The sequence below is a fragment of the Lepisosteus oculatus genome, chromosome 18 (genome assembly GCF_040954835.1).
Source record: "Lepisosteus oculatus isolate fLepOcu1 chromosome 18, fLepOcu1.hap2, whole genome shotgun sequence".
NCBI lineage: Eukaryota > Metazoa > Chordata > Actinopteri > Semionotiformes > Lepisosteidae > Lepisosteus > Lepisosteus oculatus.
Window position 1 is genome coordinate 20,865,647 of NC_090713.1, and position 23,479 is coordinate 20,889,125.

Sequence of the window (23,479 nt, forward strand, 5' to 3'; positions counted from 1 at the left end):
GAAACGTTGCGTTTCTTTTCTTCTTGCGTTCCTGTGCGGCCCACGCCTGCTGACGCGGCTCTCCGCTTAAACTGTTCAAGCATCGGGCCAGCTGACACACTCGGCCGTGTCATCTCAAGACACAGGACTTGCGAGATCGCCTTTGGAAAAGTCCGGGTCACCACCTTTCAGAAAAGATGGAGCCGTCCTGTGCTGTCCAGAGTTAAAAGCCACTATAACTGGTGGCTCTTCTAGCTAGAGTAGAGAAGACTGCAATAGGGGCAGAAGTACTCGTAATTCCTGAAGGGCATTGAGGAACTCCAGCAGCGGCTTTCTTAAGAGTTCACAGCGAGACTCCGATCAGAACAAAAACAGGACGGGGCATTGAAACCCGTGAACGGGAGTATTTGGACTCCCACGGGCCGTGAGGTTTTGAAGCAGGCCGTTCGAAAGCTCGAGCATCGGAAAAAGACGCAAGGGCTTGTCTCCAGAAACACCTGGGTGAAAGCCGTCCGATCGCTCACTGCAACTGGGCAGCCCTCGCTAGGCCAGCCAGAAGAGGCACGAATCCACGCGCCATCCCGTAGGAACACAAACCCCGCTTTGTCCCGTGTCCCATTCCCGTTCACGTTTCCTTGCCCGTAGTTTCCGGATTCTGACGTCCCAGAGAACTGCGAAACGGGATTTTAGCTGAAGGCCCCTTGTTGTGATAATGGCGGCGAGGATGCATTTTTCATGTCCGGCACACGCGGAGTTTGACAAGCGCCGCACGATGCCGTAAAAACGTTTTGCGCGTTTAAAAATACATGTAAAAAAAAACCCCTGTGGTGTACTTTTTTTTCTTGATGGCGTAATTCTCCCGAAAAAAAAGAAAAAAAGAGTTGCTTTCCACTATTCTCCCCCACAAGGCCACACGGATCTCCAAACGCTAGAATCCCCCGCTCCTTCCTTTCTAGACTAGTGGCTCCTTCAGGTGCGCCTAATGACGAGAGCTTTTTTCGCTGATGAGACGTAGATACTTTATGGCCCACTGCTACGGAAATCCGTCTCTGGTTTGTGTACAGCACACACCAGCAAAACATCAGAGTCACATAAAATCACAACCGCGGTACGTGATACACAAACAGATGGGTAAATAAACAGGCAGGGGGGGGGGGATCACATCTACACACCTTCACTGAGTAGCAGCCTCCTCCTCATGCTTTACAGGATGGCAGCCACACAACAGAGTGTGGTTTTAAGAAGTTGTAGTGATTGAGGCCCCAGGCCTGACAGCCTATGCATGAGGTATCCGCTTGCCTTCACTTCTGCACCTTTTGCACTGCGGTCCTGCTGCCCAGATCCGTCCGTCCCTATTAAAATCAATCCGCCACGCAGCCTGACAGCGCCTGCGCTTCGTGCAGTATCAGCCAACATCTGGGTCAAGGCCGTTTTCAAACCGGGGGGCGCGTGGCTCGTGCGCCGACGAGCGCCTGACAGCCGCCGGCGCCTTAACCCCCGCGACCCGGCTTCAGACAGCCAAGCACAGCGCCACCGCCGACAAGGTGAGCTTGGGGTTTTTTTTGGGGGGTTGCTGCCTTTGGGCGCAAGACGCCATCGAATCAGCCAGATCAGAGTAACCCCTCCCTCCCTCCCCCCCCCGGGGGCGCAGTGGGGTCTAACGACCTGCCCATGGGACCGCGGGCAAACGGCGAAAGTCAGTGGGACCAAAAAGAAGAAAAAAAAAAGATCATATCCGTCTTCTGGTTAAAAGGAGTGTGCCGCCCCGACCAAAAACATGTTATACCAGGGAATGAAGCCTCTTTCGATCAAGAATAATAATAATAATAATAATAATAATAATAATAATAATAATAATAATAATAATAATAATAATTGCTTACACTTATATAGTGCTTTTCTGGACACTCCACTCAAAGCGCTTTACAGGTAGTGGGGAATCCCACTACCGCCACCAATGTGCAGCCCCACCTGGATGATGCGCCAGTCCGCTCCCCACACCCCAGCTCTCGGTGGGGAGGAGAGCAGAGGGATGGAGCCAATTCACAGCGACTAGTGGTCGCTGGGATGCTTAACCACAAGGCCCCTGCCAACGTCCTGCGGAAATCCGATTTCAAGAATCGATCCCCCGGTATTACACCCAGAAGTGACCCGTGATGGACGTCACGCGATTACGGGGAGCGAGCAGACCTCTGGTGACAAACGGGGCCGAGCCGCACTGCTGTATATTCTCAGCTCCAGTGAGCGCATTCAAAGACTCCACCTTCAAGCTGGCGGTGAGTGGGACTGCCCTGGGGGGGGCGCAGAGCCGAACTCTGGAGGAATCGGTGGTGCCCGTCTTCCCTCGCAGGCCCGGTAGCCGCAAGGAGACTCCGACTCAAGGCGACGGATCACCTCGGCGTCGAGAGGGATTAAAAATTAACGATCCTCAATTTAACAATCCGCCGCATAAAGCCGTTTAATGGGCCGAGATAAAGCCACTCCTAACGGCTTCCACTCCATAATTACAGAAGGTGCAGCAGGATCCTGTGGCTGTTCGGAGTCAACAATTAAGCCCTCAAGACCGTGTTTTCCTGTTCTGTGCGTTCCCAGCTGGCCTCAGCTTCTCCAAGGCCTCTGGACTGGAGACGTAGCTCTTGTATCTGACGCTCGGTTCAGGAATCATGACAGGGAACGGGGGTCCTGGCTAATGAGGGGTCCTGCCCAAGACTGACCTAACTGCCTAACTTTCTGACCCTGCTGACACCTCACAGGGTAACAACCTGTTACTGAGCGACTGTAAAAATGAACAAGAGAAGGTTTATTCCATGCTGAAAAGAGAAGAAACACAACCTTTGACACACCCGAAGAAGGCTCCACAGCCGAAACATCGCGTCTCCCGTCTTCTCCGCAGGGAATAAACCTTCACTTGTTCCTCTGCGGGCTACGTGCGCTGACGCAGCGACCTACTTGAACTCATTGTAAAACGGATGCTTTTGCGGGGAAAAATTTGTGCTCATCTCCAAAACCAAAAGCCTGTCCTGAGGAAAGAGAGTGTGGGACAAGGTTAATAATAATAATAATAATAATAATAATAATAATAATAATAATAATAATAATTGCTTACATTTATATAGCGCCTTTCTGGACACTCCACTCAAAGCGCTTTACAGGCAATGGGGACTCCCCTCCACCACCACCAATGTGCAGCCCCACCTGGATGATGCGACGGCAGCCATAGTGCGCCAGAACGCTCACCACACATCAGCGATCAACTGGGAGGAGAGCAGAGTAATTAAGTATCTGACACTCGGTTCAGGATCATGAGAGGGAACAGGGGTCCATTGCCCAAGGCTGACCTAACCGCCTAACTTTCTGACCCTGTTGACACCTCACAGGGTAACAAGTGAAAAACTGTATGTATGGAAAACAGTGCTCATCTTCCAGAATAAAAGCCAGTTGCTGTTCTTAGGAAAGTGAGCGAGAGATGAGATTATCCTGTACAAGTCACCCGTCCTCCTTCCTTTGGGGGCGGAGCGGTGGCTCTGTGGTTAAGGATCTGCGCCTGTGAAGGTTGCTGGTTCAAATCCCGCGGCTGGCAGAGGAATCCTACTCCTTTGGGCCCCTGAGCGAGGCCCTTAACCCCAACTGCTCCAGGGGCGCCGTACAATGGCAGACCCTGCGCTCTGACCCCAGGCTTCTCTCCCTGTCTGTGTCTCCATGGAGAAAAGCTGGGGTATGCGAAAAAACGAATTCCTAATGCAAGAAATTGTATAGGGCTAATAAAGAAACATTAACATTACATTACTGCAACAGAGCCATCTTCAGCTCGCTCTTCCGGAGTCAGGGGGCCGCCTGATGAACAGGGTGAGAAACCGTGCCGACAAGACCCCCGGCCCAGGCGGGGCAGCGGATGAGAGCCGGCAGGAGGCTGGCCGGACATTTCCAAAAGTCCGGAAGGAGGAACAAATCGTGGATGTGGCATCGCCGCACAGAGCAGATATCTTTTTTTTTTTAACCGGCTCTTCTCAAAGATGGAGAGAAGATCGGGCGCGCAAACGTTTTCTCTGCCCCACCGCTCCACAGCACAACCCTCAGTTGAGCGCTCCAGACAGAGCCTCGCGTGCTCTGAGCGGTTGTGACCAACGCCATGCTTTTACGCGTCTGGCTGCTCGGACAGCGCTCCCCCAGTTCTCTTAAGGCCCCCAGCATTCGTCTCTTGAGTCAACTGTCCTCGCATCTCAGAACTCGGGACACGGGCTGGCCGCATTAGAATGCAAAGCATTACACTGCATCGAAATCTCTGGTTCCTAGTCTGAAGGATTCAATTAATTAATCGGTAATAAGCAGGAATCAATTAAGCAACAAGGGGGCAGCCGGTATGAAAGTATTGAAAGGCAGGGAGGCATGCTAAGTAGCTCTCACTGACATCTTTTTTTGATATCATGACACCAATCTGGCCCCATCCCGCGACACCAACCTGACCTCACAAATCAGCACGTGACCCCAGTCACCGATTTCCACAGAGCTCCATGGGCCTTTTCCCGGCTGGACACTTAGCGCCTTTCTGGAGCCTCCACTCAGAGCTTTTCACAGGTCATGGGGATCCCCTCCACCCCCAGCAGTGTGTACCCCCACCTGGATGAGGCGCCAGTCCGCTCCCCACACCCCAGCTCTCAGTGGGGAGGAGAGCAGAGTGATGGGGCCAGTTCAGAGAGGGGGGGTTATTAGGAGGCCATGATGGGTAAAGGCCAGGGGGGAAATTTGGCCAGGACACCGGGGTAACACCCCTACTCTTCTCGAGAGACACCCTGGCATTTTAAATGACCGCAGAGAGTCAGGACCTCGGTTTTAGGTCTCATCCGAAGGAGGGATAACACCACACAATGCAGACAGAACCTTACGAAACAGTAAGTAATAGTGACAGTACGAACAGACAATAAACAGAGCAATAAATACCTGGTAGAAAGTCAAAGGGCAGAGGGCAAAGGTATGCCGAATTCTGAAGCACTGCACTGTTAACTTTTAAGGAAGCACACTGCTGTGTTCTTAAGTCTGGTAGTCCATGTGTTATCTGCGTACAAAACACACAAAAGGACTGGGAGCGTCTCGGGATTGTCCCAGTGCTTCCAGAGGGGGCTCTGGGGTTGCCGCAGGCCTGGCTGTGAAGAAGCTGCCTTCTGATAACCGACAGGCGAGCGTGTCTCAGCAGGCCGCTGCTGCTCAGAGCTGGACGCTATCGGAAAACCACAGCGCGTGGCACAGCATCGGCAGACCGAGTACCTCCAGACTGCAGGTTTTCTGCAGCTGCTCTCTGCGGCCACTCCAGCAGTGTAGATAACGGACTGTAAGTACCTGACCGACCTGGTGCACGATCAGGTCCTAACAGACAGCATCCTATAAACAGCGAGAGGGGGGTTCCGGATCGCTGGAGCAAAACGATAGCAGCGCCTCAACACAAACAGAATCGAACCCACCCTGCGAGAACACAGAGCAGGCTCGGAGCACGGCGCCAGACGCCCACAGACAAATAAAGCCAGACCTTTGCAGGCTGCTTCGCTTTCACCCCCGATTCTAACAGAAGCGACTGATCGAGGCGGGGAGAAGCGCCGTGGTTTGTGGCGAGATGAACCTGAGGGTGACCACGCGTCTGCCAGCCACCCAGGGAAATGAAAAGGCACCCACTCTCTGCATCCCACTCTCCTTTCCCACTTCCATTGTGAGAGGAGAGAAACAGGGTCTCTGCGCTGCCCGCCTCCGAGCGCTGTGCTCTGTTCTGCAGTTGTCTTAGTGGGGGAGATCGACCTTCATTCTTCAAAGGTGTCTTTGTCTGGTCAAGCCCTCGTGCAGGAGTCAATTAAAGATCGTAATTATCCCCCCCCCCCCCCACCACCGCCCTCCTGTTTTCCACCTCTCCCAGCTTGCTCAGCACAACGGCCGCGCATGCCGATGTTCAACACTGCAATACAAGTCACGCCGAAGAGACGGCTCCCTCTTCCAAAGCAGGAAAAAAAGCACAAAATCGCCAAGCAACACACTGGCTTCAGAGTGGTAAGTGCCCCCCCCCGATACGCCAATTTAGGATCCTTCCCCAGAGACTTAGTTCAGCCCTGCAGTGTCCGCAGAGGAGGTGCTACTCTTTCATCTACGGCAGGGGTGTCCAGTCCTGGTGCTGGGGGGATTCAGTGACTCTCTGCAAAGCACCAGCACGGACAGCAGGTTTTCAGTCCGGCCCAGCACTCGACTCACCAGCCCTCCCCGATCTGGGGTGCACGCCCCCTGACCCGAGCCGCCAGCTGGGGGGGGGGCTCCTGGGCACCGGAGGTCGCGCACAGGCTGGTACGTGGCAACGCCACATCGTCAGCGCGGCGCTAGGCTGCAGGTCACTAGCCTTCACACTGCAGGTCAGACGCCATCTCATACGAGAGATGAGGCCAAGTCCTCTCTGCAGCAATGCAAAAAAACCAAAAAATTGAGTGTCTTTTCTTGGCAATCCTGTTCTCGGTGCCTTGGGAATTGAGCAATCACTGGACTATTTCAATCCGAGGCACTCTGTCCAAACCGTGTAAAGAAAGATGCAGTGACTGACAGATTTGCAGGCGGAAAGGCATGGGCTTTATTACAAAGGGGTATTAACTGTTATTGAGACAGAGCTTAAGTGTGTCATTTGGTAGCCTGCCTTCAGAGGGACTGGACATAGCTGGGATATGCGACTTGCTTACATATAGGTTCAAGTCATGATTCCTCATAATGATCTTCGAGAGAATGGACTGGGCTCGTCTTCATGTCAAACGCGCATAAATTCACCCCCACTTCAGTTTGCTGTTTTTAAACGCACCGGCACACCTGCTCAGTGATCTGGCGATTTCCCTGGTACGTTTCCTTGGCCACCTCTTTGCCCGTAACAACACAGATGTGAACAGGCCAACTGCTGCGAATCGGAAGTTTCGCGCTGCTTAAAATAAGGTGATATCTCAAGGTGTGGGAACCTCAGGGAAGACGGCGTGCTTTATTCGGTGCTGCGTGAACTTGTTTCCATCCAGTGCATCTTAGGTTTGCCCTCGTTTATATGGCAGGTAGTTTGCTGCCTTGCTCAACCGCACGACAGCTGGGTATTTTAAGCGCTTTGAGAAGCCGCCTTTAAAGGCGCTATATAAAATTAAGTTTATCATTATTATTCTATTAAAGTGGGTGAAACATTTAAGGACACGACGGCAAATCTCTCACCCGGGATTTGAACACGGAACCTTTCCTTAACGAGTCCAGAACTGTAACCCCCCAACTCCACATGATGAAGCTACGCCCGGGCCTGAACCGCCCTGGTACTCAACGCCCCACTAGCACCGTGTCCTTTCCTGCGAACGCTTCAAGTCTGGCAGTGGCTCAGTCGATGCGCTGTGGTTCAGCTGTTGTTTTCTTAACCTCGGATCAAACGGAGACAGAGCTCTGGGAGGCTTATTTGCCGGGGAAGTGCATCACGGCGACCTTTCAACATCCTCTGGAAAATTGCACCCTCCGAAGCCGAGCCTCGGAAAACGGCTGAAATGGCGCCAGGGAGCAGGCGGCGCAAGCTGACACGACGGTCACGTCGCGGGCTGAGACACAAACGCCAATGCAAGTACAAAAAAAAAAGCCCATTTCACAAGGGCGGGATGCTGGCGCGGCGGTGAGCACTGCAGTGCGGTGCTGAGGACCCGGGCGCAAGTCTGGAAACTGGGTTCCTGTCTGTGTGGAGTTTGCATGTTCTCCCCATGTCCGGGCGGGGGTTCCTCCGGGCGCTCCGGTTTCCTCCCACAGTCCAGAGACATGCTGGTGGGTTGATTCAATTCGGGGGAAAGTGGCCCTGGTGGGAGTGTGTGTCCGTGGCTGTGTGTGCCCTGTGAAAGACTGGCGTCCCACCCAGGGCTGTAGCCTGCCCTGTGCCCGTTGTGCTCTCCCACGGCCCTGCTGGATAAAGTGGTTTAGGAAAAGGGATGGACTTTACAAGGCAACAGCAGCGGGATAAAGGAAATCATACCAGGCTAGGTGGGATTATTGGAAATGACCCATTTGCCGACGCGACGTTCATCAGCTCATTCCAAAAGCATTTTCTCCACACCTCGCTGCTCTGCGAGACGGGCCCTATTTTTAACTGTCGAGACCTCAACAATGAACGGGGTCTTCTTTTATCATTAGACGCCGCTGATCAATCTTCGCACAAATAAAAGAACAAAAACGAGCCGTGATTAATGACGAGATTAACCAAATTAATCTTGGCTCATCTTAACTGTTCTCGCTCTTTTTTCCCCCCTTAATCAACACACGCCATCATTAGCCCCTTCAGCTAAAAACTGCTTTGTAGCCGTAAATGAATGCATTTATTTTTTTGCGCCGTGTTTTTAATTACATCCAGATCGAACGCGACTTGCTTTTTCGCCTTCCGCGCAGAGGAACGACGAGAGAGGCGCTATCAATCTGTCCGGGCGTTAGTTAATGAGCACCTCTGCGTGCCCCCCCCTCTCCAAAAAAAAACAAATCTCACGCTTACAGCGCTTCCATATGCAGATCGAGGCTTCACGCGTTGGACGTTATTAATACGAGGCGACATTCGTAGTAGCAACACAAACGTGGATCTGGCCAAATCACTGCAGGCGATTCGCATCGGTATTCCCAAAATGCAGCTGGATTAATTCCGGCTGCTTCTCGCTACGAGCACCCTATTAATCGGAGCTGGCACCCACGTCGAGGTACTGCATCAATCCAGGTGGCTATTCCCCCCCGAGAAGCGGCACGTGGACGCGCGTTGGCCCGGAATGTCGAAGCCCCGCCGCGGGCGATTAAACGCCTTGCCTTTAACGCCTAGTCGGGCCAAGCCAGGAGCGCATCAGCACTGCGTAATAACACCCACAAAACACCCAGGATCGCGCAGGGAGGTGTTAGTGGGGCCAGCAGGGGGTGCTCACCCTGCGGTCCATGTGGGTCCTGATGCCCCAGTATAGTGACGGGGACACTAGACTGTAAACAGGCGCCGTCCTTCGGATGAGACGTAAAACAGGTTCTGATTCTGTGCTCATTAAAAATCCCAGGGCGCTTCTCGAAAAGAGTAGGGGTGTTACCCCAGTGTCCTGGCCAAATTTCCCCCCTGGCCTTTACCCATCATGGCCTCCTAATAACCCCCCTCTCTGAACTGGCTCCATCACTCTGCTCTCCTCCCCACTGAGAGCTGGGGTGTGGGGAGCGGACTGGCGCCTCGTCCAGGTGGGGGTACGCACTGCTGGGGGGTGGAGGGGACCCCCATTACCTGTAAAGTGCTTTGAGTGGAGTGTCCAGAAAAGCGCTATATAAGTGTAAGCAATTATTATTATTATTATTATTATTATTATTATTATTATTATTATTATTAAACGAGACTCCCGATGCAGGGCGGTTGGAGCCATTAATCAAGCCAAGGATGCTGCTCAAGCCGGGGACATCTACGAGCCAGCTTCCGCCATCCGACGCACAGCAAGAACTGTGGGCACAGCGCAGTGGACTGCTTTTAAAGGGAGTTCAGCCAGGGGATCTGAGGCATGACTCCTTTAAGCTCAGGTGAGCAAAACCCCCTGGACAGGGATCAGGCTGTGAACCGCTGATGGGTGGTGTTCAGTTCAATAATAATAATAACTCCTTACACTTCTATAGCGCCTTTCTGGAGCCTCCACTCAGAGCTCTTCACAGGTCCTGGGGATCCCCTCCACCCCCAGCAGTGTGTACCCCCACCTGGATGAGGCGCCAGTCCGCTCCCCACACCCCAGCTCTCAGTGGGGAGGAGAGCAGAGTGATGGAGCCGGTTCAGAGAGGGGGGTTATTAGGAGGCCATGATGGGTCAAGGCCAGGGGGGAAATTTGGCCAGGACACCGGGGTAACACCCCTACTCTTCTCGAGAAACACCCTGGGGTTTTTAATGACCACAGAGAGTCAGGACCTCGGTTTTACATCTCATCGGAAGGACGGGGCCTTTTTACAGTGTAGTGTCCCCGTCACTATACTGGGGCATCAGGACCCACACAGACCGCAGGGTGAGCGCCCCCTGCTGGCCCCACTCACACCTCTTCCAGCAGCAGCCTCAGCTCTCCCAGAAGTCTCCCCTCCAGGTACTGGCCAGGCTCACCCCTGCGGAGCTCCAGTGGGGTTGGAATGAAATGAAACTAGAGGTCAAGGGTCCAGACATTAAATCCCCACAATTAAAAATCTAACAGCTCCCCTGGGTGCAGAACTTCCCCAGGATTCGGTTTCAATTTTTTTTTATTTCAGAGTAAAAAAAAAAACCCGCTTTCATAAGCACGCAATGCAAGATTCTCACTCTGTTGCTGCCCTTTAAACACATTAATCACGGAAGTCGAACGGAATACAATCCAGACCCATTTGCGGCGCGGGCTGAGTTATAAATGCGAATGTCACCGAAACGCGATGCTAATGTCAGAGAGAGCAGTCCAGCAGGTGACCTTTTCGCCAGCAGAGAGAGAGAGAGAGAGAGAATGACAAATAAAGCATTTAGCATATTCAAAATACTTGTACTGGTTTCACTTAGCATGGATAAGTAGGAAGGACTGGCACAGCGGAAATGAGAAAGAACATATTTTTTACATCTGACATACCTGCAGCTGAAAGTGCGTCTCCCTCTTCACGGCGTGCACATATAATTATGTTACAAGCAGTCCTCCCCCGGGCTTTCTGCGTGTGTTAAGAGCTTGCAGTCATTCCCGATTGTGTGCATGAATAGGAATGAGCCTGTGCTGGAGAGGACAGCGCTGTTTCAGGACGTCAAATTCTCTGTTTTTGTTCTGCATGTGGGGGGCCCAGAGTCAGCGGCCACGGGTGGGCTTATAAGGACAAGGGTATCTTCGCCCAGTGCAACGGCTGTACCCTGTAGGGAGGTTAGGGTGCTGCTGGTGGCTTTTTGGGTTGGGGGGGGGGCATGCGGTTTTAAATGCAGCGCACAGTGCAAACTGCTGGATCGCTTCTGCTTTTGTTTTTAGGACGAAAAAAAGTCCTGCAGTGCAGTTCAGTGGCTTGGATAGACCAGCGGCCAGACCACAGTTAACCTCTCCAAAACCTCTCTGTCCATGACACGGGGGTGATGTCACAGAGGAATGCTCCTTCCCAGAGTTCCAAAGACCCCCCCCCCGTGTGTGTGAAGATCAGGTCTGGGGGAGGCCATGCCTCAACAGCACTGAAGCACTCCTCAGAGGCTGATCATCTCAAGGTCAAGTTCATTGTCGTTATACTTTTCTACGGGTATATGGTACAACGAAATGCTATTCAGCTAGCTCCCAGACGATAAGTAGTCCAAAAATACAACAACGCAATTGTATAATAAAAGAAAGACAGAGACAACAGGCAGTGTGCAAAACAACCATCAGATGTGCAAAAACACACATCAAACAGAATGAAATAAAGGGTAGACAATTATGGAGAGTGAGCTTCTTGACATGTGAGGTGGAGGTAGATTTCAGTGTGTGTTTGAGGTTTTGATGAAGAGAGAAGGCACTGTGAGGTACAGATCGTAGGTGTGAGAGGCTGGGGGTTTAATAGTTTGATAGTGCAGGGGTATCTTCGGCAGGCTTCAGTGGAGGTGTGGTGGCATTAAAGTGAAACCTTAAATCTCCAGACTAGGCACTTTGATACTGCTGGGAAACATCCTGAAACAAAGGATGTTCTGAATTGTTGAAACCTTGTGTATAAAAAGGAACTTCAGACTGACATCGGATGAAACAGGTGGGTTTTTCTTTTTTTGCCCACAACTAACCTTCCTTGTGCAGGTTTACCATGGTTTTACAGTGATTGCTCTGGGCTTAGCTGCACTGTTTCATGCTTGTTGTTAGTGGGTCACTGTAAGTCCAGAATGATCCACTGAGCCAAAACGATGCCAAAACATTTAACCAATATCACAAAAAGCTTATTTTTTCAATGAAGAACGATCCAACGTGATAAATTCCTTTTGATGCTCAGTATACAGACACAGGGTGTCTTGCTAAATGAGAGAGCATAACTGATACGCCGTACCAACAAACAAGAGATTCACAAATTAAAGGTACGGACAAAAATGAATCTTCGGTTATAGCAAAAAAACAGCCTTGTTCTGCGAATCCCACAGACAAAAAAAAAAAATCTGAAAGACGACTACTCGCATTCTGCTGAAATGCAGAATTCTCTCTGGTGAGAGCCGGGGTAGGAGACGCACGATTGCGGAGCAGAAATTTCTGACCGCGCTCCAGGTGCCCTCATTTCTCTCTCCGCACCTCCGTTGGCACGCCCGCCACAGTGCAATCTGTCCGCCCACTCCACAGCTCAATCCCGGCTGCTCAGAAAAAACCACCAGCAACAGAGCCTGCACTGGTAAAACATGACCGGCACGTCTGATGGTTATTTAACTTAACGCGTCCAGCCACCAACACTTCGTGGTCTGTCTCTGCAGGGACTTCAAGTCTTCTCCCCAACACGCGCGCCAACAGGAACTACTTCAGGACCTACAGCTCAAACCACAGCGCCCTCCCGCTCAAAAGGTGGGCCCGCAACCATCATATGACCACCCTGATCTGTCCCTCTTTGCGGTGCTTCTTTACATTCACTTCGGTTTCGCCAACCAACACACAAAAAAGAGGAGAAGTCTGCCACAGTGCCACAAAACCATTCTTCCAAGGCTCGAGTAAACTCAACCCGCCCCTACCCAAGCACGACAGGACCGATTTCCACTTTTTGACGTTTTTTTGAAAACAAAAACGTCTTTAATTTCCATTAAAGAGCATCGGCGTCTGAAAGGTCTACGCACAATTCACGCAAACAACACAACGTGGTTTTCAAACGGAGCAACGGCGTATTTACAGGATTGTTTTGAAAGGAATAGAGCCCCAAATTAAAACCATCGCAGGGCTCCTGCGCCGAGCGTCCCCGCTTGGCCCTGCGGGGGCCGTATTCTCTGGATCGCTTGGCGCCGGCGCTGTGGGAACTGCCGTGCGGCACAGGCAGCGATGCTTCGGCGCCCCCGTCTGGCCCCGAGGTGGAGGGGCAGGGGGCCGAGAGCGCAGGGGCAGCAGGACGACGCGGGGTCGTTATGCAGGGGAGCCGTGAGGTGAGGCTGCGCGGGCCGAGATGAGATGTATTTCTGGCCCCTACTGCGGGTAGTCGTCTGTCGAGAACTAGCGTGCTCCCCCCCCCCCCCCCCACTCTGCATCGGTAATGTATAATCTATAGATATATATTGATTTGAACAGCGATCAGATATTCCTGGTTTTGCACTTTCCTTTATACAAAGTCCCCGTCAGGGTAGAGCAATCAAACTGGAGCTGCGATCATGGTTTTGCACTACTCCTTTAAACAAAGTGCCCGTCAGGGAAGAGCAATCAAACTGGGGCTGCGATCATGGTTTTGCACTACTCCTTTAAACAAAGTGCCTGTCAGGGTAGAGCAATCAAACTGGGGCTGCGCTCATGGTTTTGCACTTTTCTTTAAACAAAGTTCCTGTCAGGGACAAGGGATCAAACTGGGGCTGTGATTACAGCCTAGGTACTGCGAGGCCTATCACAAATCATTAGAAAAACTTTGGAGTTCATCAGCATAGGAGAAAACGCTGTTAAGAGCAACCATTGGGAGTTACCATCCTCCCTGCTGCCCATACTGCACTCCCCTAAGGGTGACCTTTAATCCCTCCAAAGAGTGGCCACGTCCAACATCCCCTCCACTGTGACTACCAGCCACCCCCCCCGATCTCAAATTCGCCGAAGCAAATGTTAATTCCGATAGTCTCCAGAAACCCTCCTTTTTTTTTTCTCGAAGGAGAGACGGCGAACATTTTTTAATCTCTGTGGCATTTGCAGACGTGCGGCCGTATGAAGTTGAGATAGCAGCCAAAACACAAACCTTATCAGAACAGATTAAAAAAAAAAAAAGACTGGAGTCTCGAGACTGAACATCCCGGGTTTTCCGGGAAAGCAGGTCACTAGTAACAACAGATTTTGCAATCTTGTAGCTAAAGGCAATCGCAGCCAGGGAGCTGTGATCTCAAGAGGATCGCACAGCCTTTAATAACGGCACATCTAGAGCCGGCTGCAGACATCGAAAGATAAATAAAGTTTAATTAACTTACTTTCTCTGGTAAAAAAAAACATTTACAGAAGTCTAGAGACAATCAAAGAGAGTCTCGTATGCGCGGGGTATTCGATGCAAGTTTAGTGCTACGTTTCCTGCTTCAAGTTAAAGGTGAACCGCAAGGCTATTTTTGATATTTCAGGGTTAGAAAGAATTGGCATTGATGAGCGCATTTCAACCCACAGTGAAGTAAACTGAACACAGTAACCTGTAAAACCTCCCACTGACATCACAGAAGAGAGGAGATTTCCAGGTCTGCTCAGCGCCATGTTCTGGGATTCAGAATGAGGCAGCAGGACTTCCGGTGAGGTGGAGCGGCCCTGTGACCCTGTAAACAAGCAGGCTGGTGGATCCAGCTCTTCTGATCCAGTAGAAATACTACTCTCCTCTCCCAGACGCTTTCACTGGCAAATACTCCTCACTGGTTAACTCTGCCTGCGGATCACGCTGGAACATTTCTGCGGTGAAATGTCTGCTGCACAACCTGTACTTATTCGCTCGTACATCTCAGTGAGCAGGAAGGGCCTCTTCACATCTCAGTACATTAGTCAGTACAGGGACTAGTGAGCAGGAAGGGCTGATTCACGCCGCAATTCTTGTGAACTCTCGACAAGCTTCACGCTTTTGTGCTCAATTCCAAATTTGTCCAAATCTTTCTACACCGTCAATGACTTTATTTTGTTACTGAGATTTAATGACCGGTCTGACAAAATGGGGACTGCCGCTCCCCTTCGAACTAGAAAACACAAAAATACAAATAAGACCAGGCCTGCAGACTACTTTGGGAGAGGATTGGCAGAGGCTTGACTCCTCCAATGACCATAACTGAGGAAAAATAGGGTATGAACCATTATTTAAGGCGGCGTACGTTTAAAAATGAATTAGTTCATGAACTAAAGAAATTACATTAACGGTCTCGGAGGGGCGGCTCTGACCGGGATCAAAATCTGCTGGTGCAGTTGATTCTGGTATGTAAACACAGTTCGGGATCAACCACAGACCTGCCCTTACTGTTACGATCAGTTCTTTCCAGACCCTGTGCAGACGACACAATCCGGGGTAGTGAGGAAACACTGGGAATGAATACAGGGGGGGGGGGGGGGCGTGTCCAAAGTCCATGGCCAGGTGATCCATCCAAAACAAAGGATTAAAAACTGGAACCGGGTCAGAACCGGCGGGAGGGGAACGGGACCAGGCGCTTCCAGGTCCCGGACTCGCACGATACGGAGATCAGATGCATGAGCCCGGATAAACGTCAGCGCCTGGCTTTTAAGGAGGACTGGGAAGTGGCTGAAACAGGGGGACAGGTGCGCAGAATCAAGTCCGAAGGGAAAGGGCCCTTAAGGGGGAGGGACTACAGTCGTGACACTTACAAAACCCCCTGAGCTGTTTCCCACTGGAGACGCCCAGCGGCGATTTCTCCATCATCGCCTTTGAATAAAAAGCTGCTTCTCCTCTCCTAGCTGTCGCCTTATGTCACGGGTTAGGCCGCCGATTTCGGGACTCGGAAAAGGATCTCTGCCCTTAGCCTGGATCACGTGAAAAAAAAAAAAAAAAAACAGCGATTCCAAGCCCTGCTAAAACATGCCGAGTCCAGAGAAGGCAGGGGATTGCTCATCACTGTCTGACTACGCTGTGCTCTGAATCCTTGAGCCCCTGATCCGATCCGTACCGGTACTGGTTCTGGCCAGCTGATAAACTAAGGGTTACCCCCCATTCCTGCGGCTCAGATTCTTATATACAGTGGGACTCGACTGCTTTAATAAAGTTAAACCTGAACGGCAGAGCTGCCAACAAGCAGAACCCCCATCCCCACCTCCCCAGGTCCAGCAGATTGGCCCTCCGGCAGGAGCTGGGGTGGGGGGGGGGGGGGAGGCCATCTGTGCAGCGCTGTGCAGAGAGGCCGTGCAGGTAGCCGCCATCTGCCGAAAGGCGGGCTTAAGCGGCCAGCGCCCCATCACTGGCGACAGGACAGCGCTGACTACAGGGTCGGGCAAGCTCACGAGCCCCGATGAGGAAAAATAACCCAACAGAGACAGTATAAAAGGCTCATGTGCTTGTGGTTCTGAACTTTCAAGTTTAGGAGGGGTACCCATTTATGATTTATGATGGGTAAAGACCAAGGGGAAATTTGGCCAGGATACCTCTACTCTTTCTTATTTATTTTTTTAATGACCACAGAGAGTCAGGACCTCGGTTTTACATCTCATCCAAAGGATGGTTCCTTTTTACGGTATACCGTGCCCTATACTGGGGCATCAGGACCGACACAGCGCCCCCTACTGGCCCCACTAACACCTCTCCCAGCAGCAACCTCAGGTCTCCCAGGAGTCTCCCCCTCCAGGTACTGGCCAGGCTCACCCCTGCGGAGCTCCAGTGGGGCTGCCGGCGGGGACCTGCAGAGTGATATGGCTGCTGGCTAATGCGTCTGGGGCCCTGTGCTGCTCCCTCTTGAGGCAGCCCATGGTTACTACAGTCCAACTATGCAACCCCACCCACCCCCGCCACAACAGTTAAGACAGCTGTTACTGATGGCCCCTGTTGTTAACAAAAAAGGTTGGGTCCCCTGTAATGAGCGATGCTCTGTCACGCGCCCAACAGCTACCGTTTCACAGCGGCCGTGACAACGTGAGGCCGGCGAGCCAGGCGAGGCGATCGGGACGCGTGTGCGATCCGAATCTGCACAGGGCCGGATGTGCAAATTGGACCCAATTCATTCCCGATGCGTTTATTTATACAAGACAAGCTAATTGCGAGTGCATCAATCATTCCCAATGGGTTCTTGCTGGTGTCAGCAAGGTTAACATACCATTACCCGAGTGATATATGGCCCTCAAGGCAGCACTGATCTCTTCACAGCGCTGACTTCCCGACCGCGAATCGGCGGCGCTTTCGCGGGTGCGCAGACGCTAACGCAGTCTTCCTCTCACCCCATTCAGCTGTAACACCTCTGCAACCCCCCCCACAACACCCCGCATCTGAAAAACCTGACAAATCGAGCCCATCGGGCTCGTTAGGCTGCTGGGAATGCAAGCGCTGCGGGGAAACGCAGCTCATCCGTTTCTTAAAGAAACATCCTGGCGGCGGATTTAGGAATAAATCTCTGTGCTGGCTGCACAGCACGCAGCGCTCGGGAGCTATAATTCTGCGCCGGCGCACCCCTACGCTCCGATATACCCGTCCCGACGAGATGCTAGGTCATTTAGGACATCCGTCTCAGAAAAGCTGCACGCTGTCGGGTAGATTTATTCCCCTGTCTTGGTGTGCTATGCCATTTTCCGTCTACCATAACGGTTTACTGCACTTTTAGAACTTGTCCCTCATTAGGGGACTTCAGGCTTATGAGTCATCATGAAGGCTGAAGAGAAATGAGGCCAGAAATGGCGCTGGGGAGCCTGGGTTCGATTCTGGGAGACCTGTCTGGGGGGAGTTTGCGCGTTCCCTCCGGGTTCACGGGGGTTCCCTCCCACAGCCCAGAGGCAGGCTGGTGGGTTGACTGGCTTCTGGGAAAACTGGCCCTGGTGTGAGCCTGTGCGCCTGGGTGGCGTCCCGCCCAGGGTGTGTCCTGTCTTGAGCCCACCGCTTGCTGGGAAAGGCTCCGGCTGCGTCCGCAACCCAAACTGCATTTTGGACAAAGCAGTTAGAAAACGGGTGGCTATCGCCAGGCCCCCCCACTGACCTCTGACCCCACTTTCACTGCCTGGGAAGAAGCCTACAGGAGGGTCCCTCGGCTGAGCGAACGCAGGCCAGGCACCGCGGTCTCTGCTGCGACAGAGCAGGAGAGTGCTGAGCCTGCAGCTGCGAGCTAGGGAAAGATGCGTCACCGGCGGGTTTTTTATTTATTTATTTATTTATTTTTATTCATGCAGGATCCTCAAGCCAGGATTCCAGCAAAGCTCCTCACGCGTGTGGCTTGTTGGGATATTCAGCGGGCCTCTCCCGAGCCAAGAGGGTGGGGGGGCCTTGAGGGGTTCGGAACGAAGACGCCCCTGCCACCCGCCAGCACGCCGAGAGCCCTCTCCGCATGACGCCAAAGCCGGCCAGAAGCCAGGGGCTCCCGCGGGGCGGGTCCGATCGGGCTCCGGCTCCTGATCCCTCCTCCTGCCCTCCTCAGCCGCGCAGGAAGGGAGGTCTCGTTTTCCCTTCCGAGGGCGGATGGGTTTCGTAGCAGGGGGATCGGGATCACAATCAATTATAAGAACCAGCGACCCGCGCTGACAAGTAATCCATTTCAATTACAGTCACCCCAGCGGGCAGGAACTGCACATTGACGGGTGACGGCAGCTCATCTGGATGGCTTTTCACCGGGGGGGGGGGGCCATTGCGATAATCCAAAACTGCAGTACTTGGGTGTGACAGGGTAGGAGTGGAAATTCTTTAAGACCTACTGAAACACATTACCCCCCCCCACCCCACCCGGCACAATGCTCGAAGGGGCCAGAGCCAGCTGGAAAGAAGGGCTTCAGCACAGATGTCCTCTTGCCAGGACTGTCCTCATTTCACAGGCCTACACCCCTTCCCCCAGAGACGATCACAGCACCTTGACGGCGCTCCGGCTCACCTGAAAATGTGCTTTTGTCCTCTCTCTTTCCCCTTCTGAGGCTCGGACGTCACGAGACTCCACAACGTCAAGCCCCTCCTAGTTTTCACACCCTACTGTGAGCTTGTGCTCGTGCTCGTGTCTGTCTGTGTGCCACAGAGGGGGGGGGAGGGGGGTGACCCATTGTGGACCTTTGTCCTCAGGTCTTGACCACCAAGGGATGGGAAAAAAACCATCCTAGACGTCGGTTTCGCTGGAGGGCGTTTCAAACCATTCCGACACAGACCTGGCGCAGATCAGCACACACACCCCCACCCCCCCCTCCAAGCTGAGCCTCTAGAAGTTCACTCCTGCCTCATCCCTTCACTGAACGTTAAAAAAAAAAAATCAATCTATCCGATTCAAATTCCCGATTCAAAGAACAGAGGAGCCGGCGCTGGATAATACCGGCTGGGAGCAACGTTCACGCAGCACAGATAACACAGCTGTAACAAAACACTAAGCACACCCTAACACGTCCCTGCTTTGTATACCGCCCGTGGAGAGCGGTCTGAAGCAGATGGATCACGTAAAAGCATTTCAGATTTCGCACAGAGGCGCAGAACAAAGGCTTAGGATAAAGACTGAAACTGCTCGGCCCTGCCTCTCATTCGCTCTCAAGTACAGACGCGGGATGTTAGACACCCCCCTGCTTCCCGGCAGGGTACAGAGAGAAAAAAGGGGCCGATACCTCCACTTCAAGAGTGCCGACTGCCACACGGCAGAGAACCTGGCCGCCGTCTCGGCCAGGAAGTTCGACAGCAGGAAGAAGAAGAGAGCAAGCGTGGCACCGAACGAGAGGAGCTCTCCCGTGCAGGAAGAAGGAGGGAGGATATGTCCTTTGAATAAAACATCGCAAAAGAGGCAAAAAAACAATAACAAACGAGGCCGTGCCTGGGTTTTCAGAGCTCTGTCAGTGAAGCGCAGACATTTCTGGCCCTCCTGAACGGAGGCAACACTTGGGTACCGTGCAGTCAGTGGTCCTGAGCACCCCACTGACAGAGAGAGGAAGACAGCAGGCGGAAGGAGAGAGCAGGGGCGAAAAAACAGCAAGACGAGAGGCGAAGAGGGGAGAGACGGCAGAGGCAGGGAGAGAGGGGGAGAGAGAGAAAGAGAGCAGTGATCTACCGGACGAGTGCTGTGGGAGGAGAGAGGGACCAAAGGCACAGGGACAATGACACACCGGACAGGGAAGAAGCTCAGGGAGAAAGAGAGCAGGGGGAGAGACAGACCAGCGGGTACACTGGGCTGACTGAAGGAGGGAGAGAGAGAGAGAAACAGTTGGAAAAGGGAAGATGGGCGAAAGACGGAAGAAACAATAGACTGACAGGCAGTCAACGCCATACCGACTCTCTGCAACAGACCGGGGTAATAAGAGCCAGGCTGATCTGTATTCATGATGCTGACCCACTGATGCTCTTCCTTCCTGCTGGTTTATATGCAGCTATAAATCCCTTCCCCAAATGTGGAGGGGGGGAGATTGATGGGCTAATCATTTTGGAATTACAATCCCGTAGGTTTGCAAACCACTGTGCCCGAACCGCGCAGGTTTATGGGACGCTGCCCTAGCGTGTCGCCTGCTTGTACTGTAATTCACATCCAGCGCGGGGCTGTTCTGCAGTGAAATGGCACCTGCCCCCTCCTCATTTTCACACAGGTCCCTGCAATTGGCTCCTGTGCGGCAACGGCCTCCCGCTGCATCCGGGGGTCCTGGTCCAGTCCTGGTTTTACAACCGACCACCACAAGGTGCTGCATACGACGGCGGTAACGAGAGACAAGATGGATCTTGGAAACCTTTATGCCCAACTCCCCTCGTAAGGACAGCGTGGGCGGTGGGGTTTAGATGGGACACCGGGGTGGGCTTACAGCCGCCCCAAAATTTTGGGAACCCCTTTCCTGCCTCCCCCCGTTCCCGTACACCTGCTGCCCAGCCCCTCCCAGCCACACCCCACCCAGCCCCGCCCAGTCCAACTCAGCCCCGCCTTTGCTCCACCCACCACCACCCGGCTCCGCCCCCACCCACACCTCGGCCCCGCCCAGCAGCCTGCCGGCTCCGCCCCTTACCTTCGTTGCAGTACTTCCCCCTGTAGCGGGTGAGGGTGCAGTCGCAGTGGACCTCCTCGTGGTGGACGGAGCAGATCCCGCCGTTGAGGCAGGGGTTCTGCCTGGCGCAAAGATATTCCAGGTCGCTCTGGATGCCCTGGCTGTTGAGGAGGGTCGGGGGGGTCTCGCCCACCTTCAGGTTGGCGATGAGGCCCTGGAAGGGGGGCTCGTACTTGACGGTGCTGGAGGTGAGGGCCGAGAGCCGCACGTCGGGGGGGATGCCGCCCACGAAGAGGTCGCTGACCACCGCCATCTCCCGGCGCTTGGACTTGACCTCGGCCACCTTGGCCTCGCTGTCCACCACCAGCATGGTCTCGCGGTAGTTGCGGGTGAGCAGCACCATGTGCCAGCGGTCGTCGCCCACCGGCGTCTCCGCGTGCACGGTGGCGGGCTCGGCACAGTGGATGGCGAAGCGCAGCTGCAGCCTGCCGCCCGCGATCAGCAGCTCCAGGAAGTCGCAGTTGCCCCCGTCGTCCAGGTACAGCACCAGGGCCCGGGTGGCGTTGGTCTTCAGGCTGAAGCTCAGCTCGCCGCCCGAACCCGCCTCCCAGCGGGCGTACCGGGCCCACTGCCCCGGCGCCCCGCCGAACTCCAGCCCCGCCACGGTCGCCCCCGCCAGCAGGAAAGCCAGGGCCCACAGCAAGACCCTCGCGGACAGGCACGCTCGCGCCATCTTTGCGGAAGAGAGCGATCCCTCTGCAGCACAGCCTCCCCTTGTCGTTTTAATCCACTACGTAGGAGGAGGAGGATGAGGAAGGGAGCGCTGTTGTTCTTCAGCTGTCCGATGTTACTCTCCTGATCTATTCCCTCGCTGCCACAAAGAATCACGGTTCAAACCAATCCGCCCCGCAGGAGGTAAAAGAGGTCGCCGCAGATGACGTCAGTTGCCGACCCAGAATCCTACACAGGTCAAAGGTTGCTTTCCTTTAGGGGGTGTCCTGTAGTTTCCCTCCTAGGCACATCCATTAGTCGAGAACGGAGGGGTGGGGAGGAACGGGAGGGGTGGGAGCTGGGGTGGGGGGGTCGTCGCTCCTTCCCAGCCAGCGATCGCCCAGGGCTGGATCCTTTTTCTCTGTCCCCCCCCCTCTACAAGGTTGCACACAAAAAACCGCACTGGTATCCGAACCCGAATGTTTTGATTGTTTGTGGGTGGGTGTGTGTGTGTGTGTTTTTCCCTGGGGGGAAAAGGGGGAGACGGGGGGAGATTGGGGGTGGAAGGGGGGGACTTGTTCCCGTTTGTTTTTGTTCCGCAGCAGGATGAGGGGTTCGGTCACGGCTATCTGGTCTCTCTCACGCTGCGAATGAAGCACATGGTTCCGGGGTCCCGTTTCCTTAAGCCGCCTGGGTTCGACTGCAACCGGTCTCCAGGGAGCTACTCTGCCAGTACTCTAAAGGAGAGACGGTCCATCCATCCTCCAGGCCCCGGCTCTGGAAGACAAATACATAGATACATGAATACTCCTCACACTTCTAGGGCGCCTTTCTGGAGCCTCCACTCAGAGTTCTGTACAGGTCATGGGGATCCCCTCACCCACCCCCAGCAGTGTGTACCCCCACCTGGATGAGGCGCCAGTCCGCTCCCCACACCCCAGCTCTCAGTGGGGAGGAGAGTAGAGTGATGGAGCCAGTTCAGAGAGGGGGGGTTATTAGGAGGCCATGATGGGTAAAGGCCAGGGGGAAATTGGGCCAGGACACTGGGGTAACACCCCTACTCTTCTCGAGAAACACCCTGGGGTTTTTAATGACCGCAGAGAGTCAGGACCTTGGTTTTACATCTAATCCAAAGTACAGCGCCTTTTAACAGTGTAGTGTCCCCGTCACTATACTGGGGCATCAGAACCCACACAGACCGCAGGGTGAGCGCCCCCTGCTGGCCCCACTAACACCTCTTCCAGCAGCAGCCTCAGCTTTCCCAGGGGTCTCCCCTCCAGGCACTGGCCAGGCTCACACCTGCTGAGTCTCCAGTGGGGCTGCAGGATCATATAACATCATATTAAAGCACTTTTCTTATGGTAAATATTAATCTTATGTTATTAGAGGACTGGACACCCAAATAAAACCACCACACGATGTACACCAGCTGTAGTACGAAGAGAAACTCGCAGAGTTTACTACAGATGGCTGCCTTTCAAATCTCGTTTTAAAACGGGAGAGCTCTGAACCATCGATGCCTTGGGGGGGTTCCGCGTTTCCCCGACCTCTCGCCCCATTTTTCCGACCCTTCCCAATTAAATCTGCGACATTTCATTTTCGCCGTCCAACGTCAAACCCCTGTCCTTTCTCGGGAAAAACACTTGGCGCTCTGTAACTGCCATTCACAGAGAGACCCGCGTCTCTGTTCCATTACGAAATAACAAAAAAATTACACAGCGCGGCGGTAATTCCGAATATTCTTGGGTATTTAACCAGCAAATCTCTACCGGGCAGTCAAACTGGGGCATATCAAGAACCGCCACCGCCATTTGCATTTTTAATATTCATTCAAGCAACGTTCGCAGTGCTAGTGGGGGGGTGTCTTTGTTTTTCACAGAAATACTTAAAAGAGCAAACTCCACTAGTTCGTTGACAGATACACGCACTCCACATGGGTATTTTAGGAAGTGGTATCTTAGTATTTAGGAAGAGGGAGACAGGAGCCGAGGAAACCCTACCGGCCGTGTCCTCCATGGCGATTGTGTTTCCCAGGGGGAGCGGGAGGCGACGCCTTCTCCCCGTAAACTGCCGGGTGATAT

The 23,479-nt window shown here is 53.4% G+C and overlaps 1 protein-coding gene across 14 annotated transcripts in view; it reads right to left on the bottom strand.

Annotated features, from left to right (window-relative positions):
* Nucleotides 1-23,479, bottom strand: part of LOC107075879 (neurexin-2-like) — a 627,393-nt gene that overhangs the window by 564,621 nt on the left and 39,293 nt on the right. For all 14 annotated transcript variants that reach the window (XM_069180400.1, XM_069180406.1, XM_069180401.1 and 11 more), the window contains exon 2: nucleotides 20,709-22,175. In XM_069180400.1, the coding sequence (XP_069036501.1) occupies nucleotides 20,709-21,420 (712 nt within the window). In that variant the 5' untranslated portion in view covers nucleotides 21,421-22,175. The remainder of the gene's footprint in view (nucleotides 1-20,708; nucleotides 22,176-23,479) is intronic.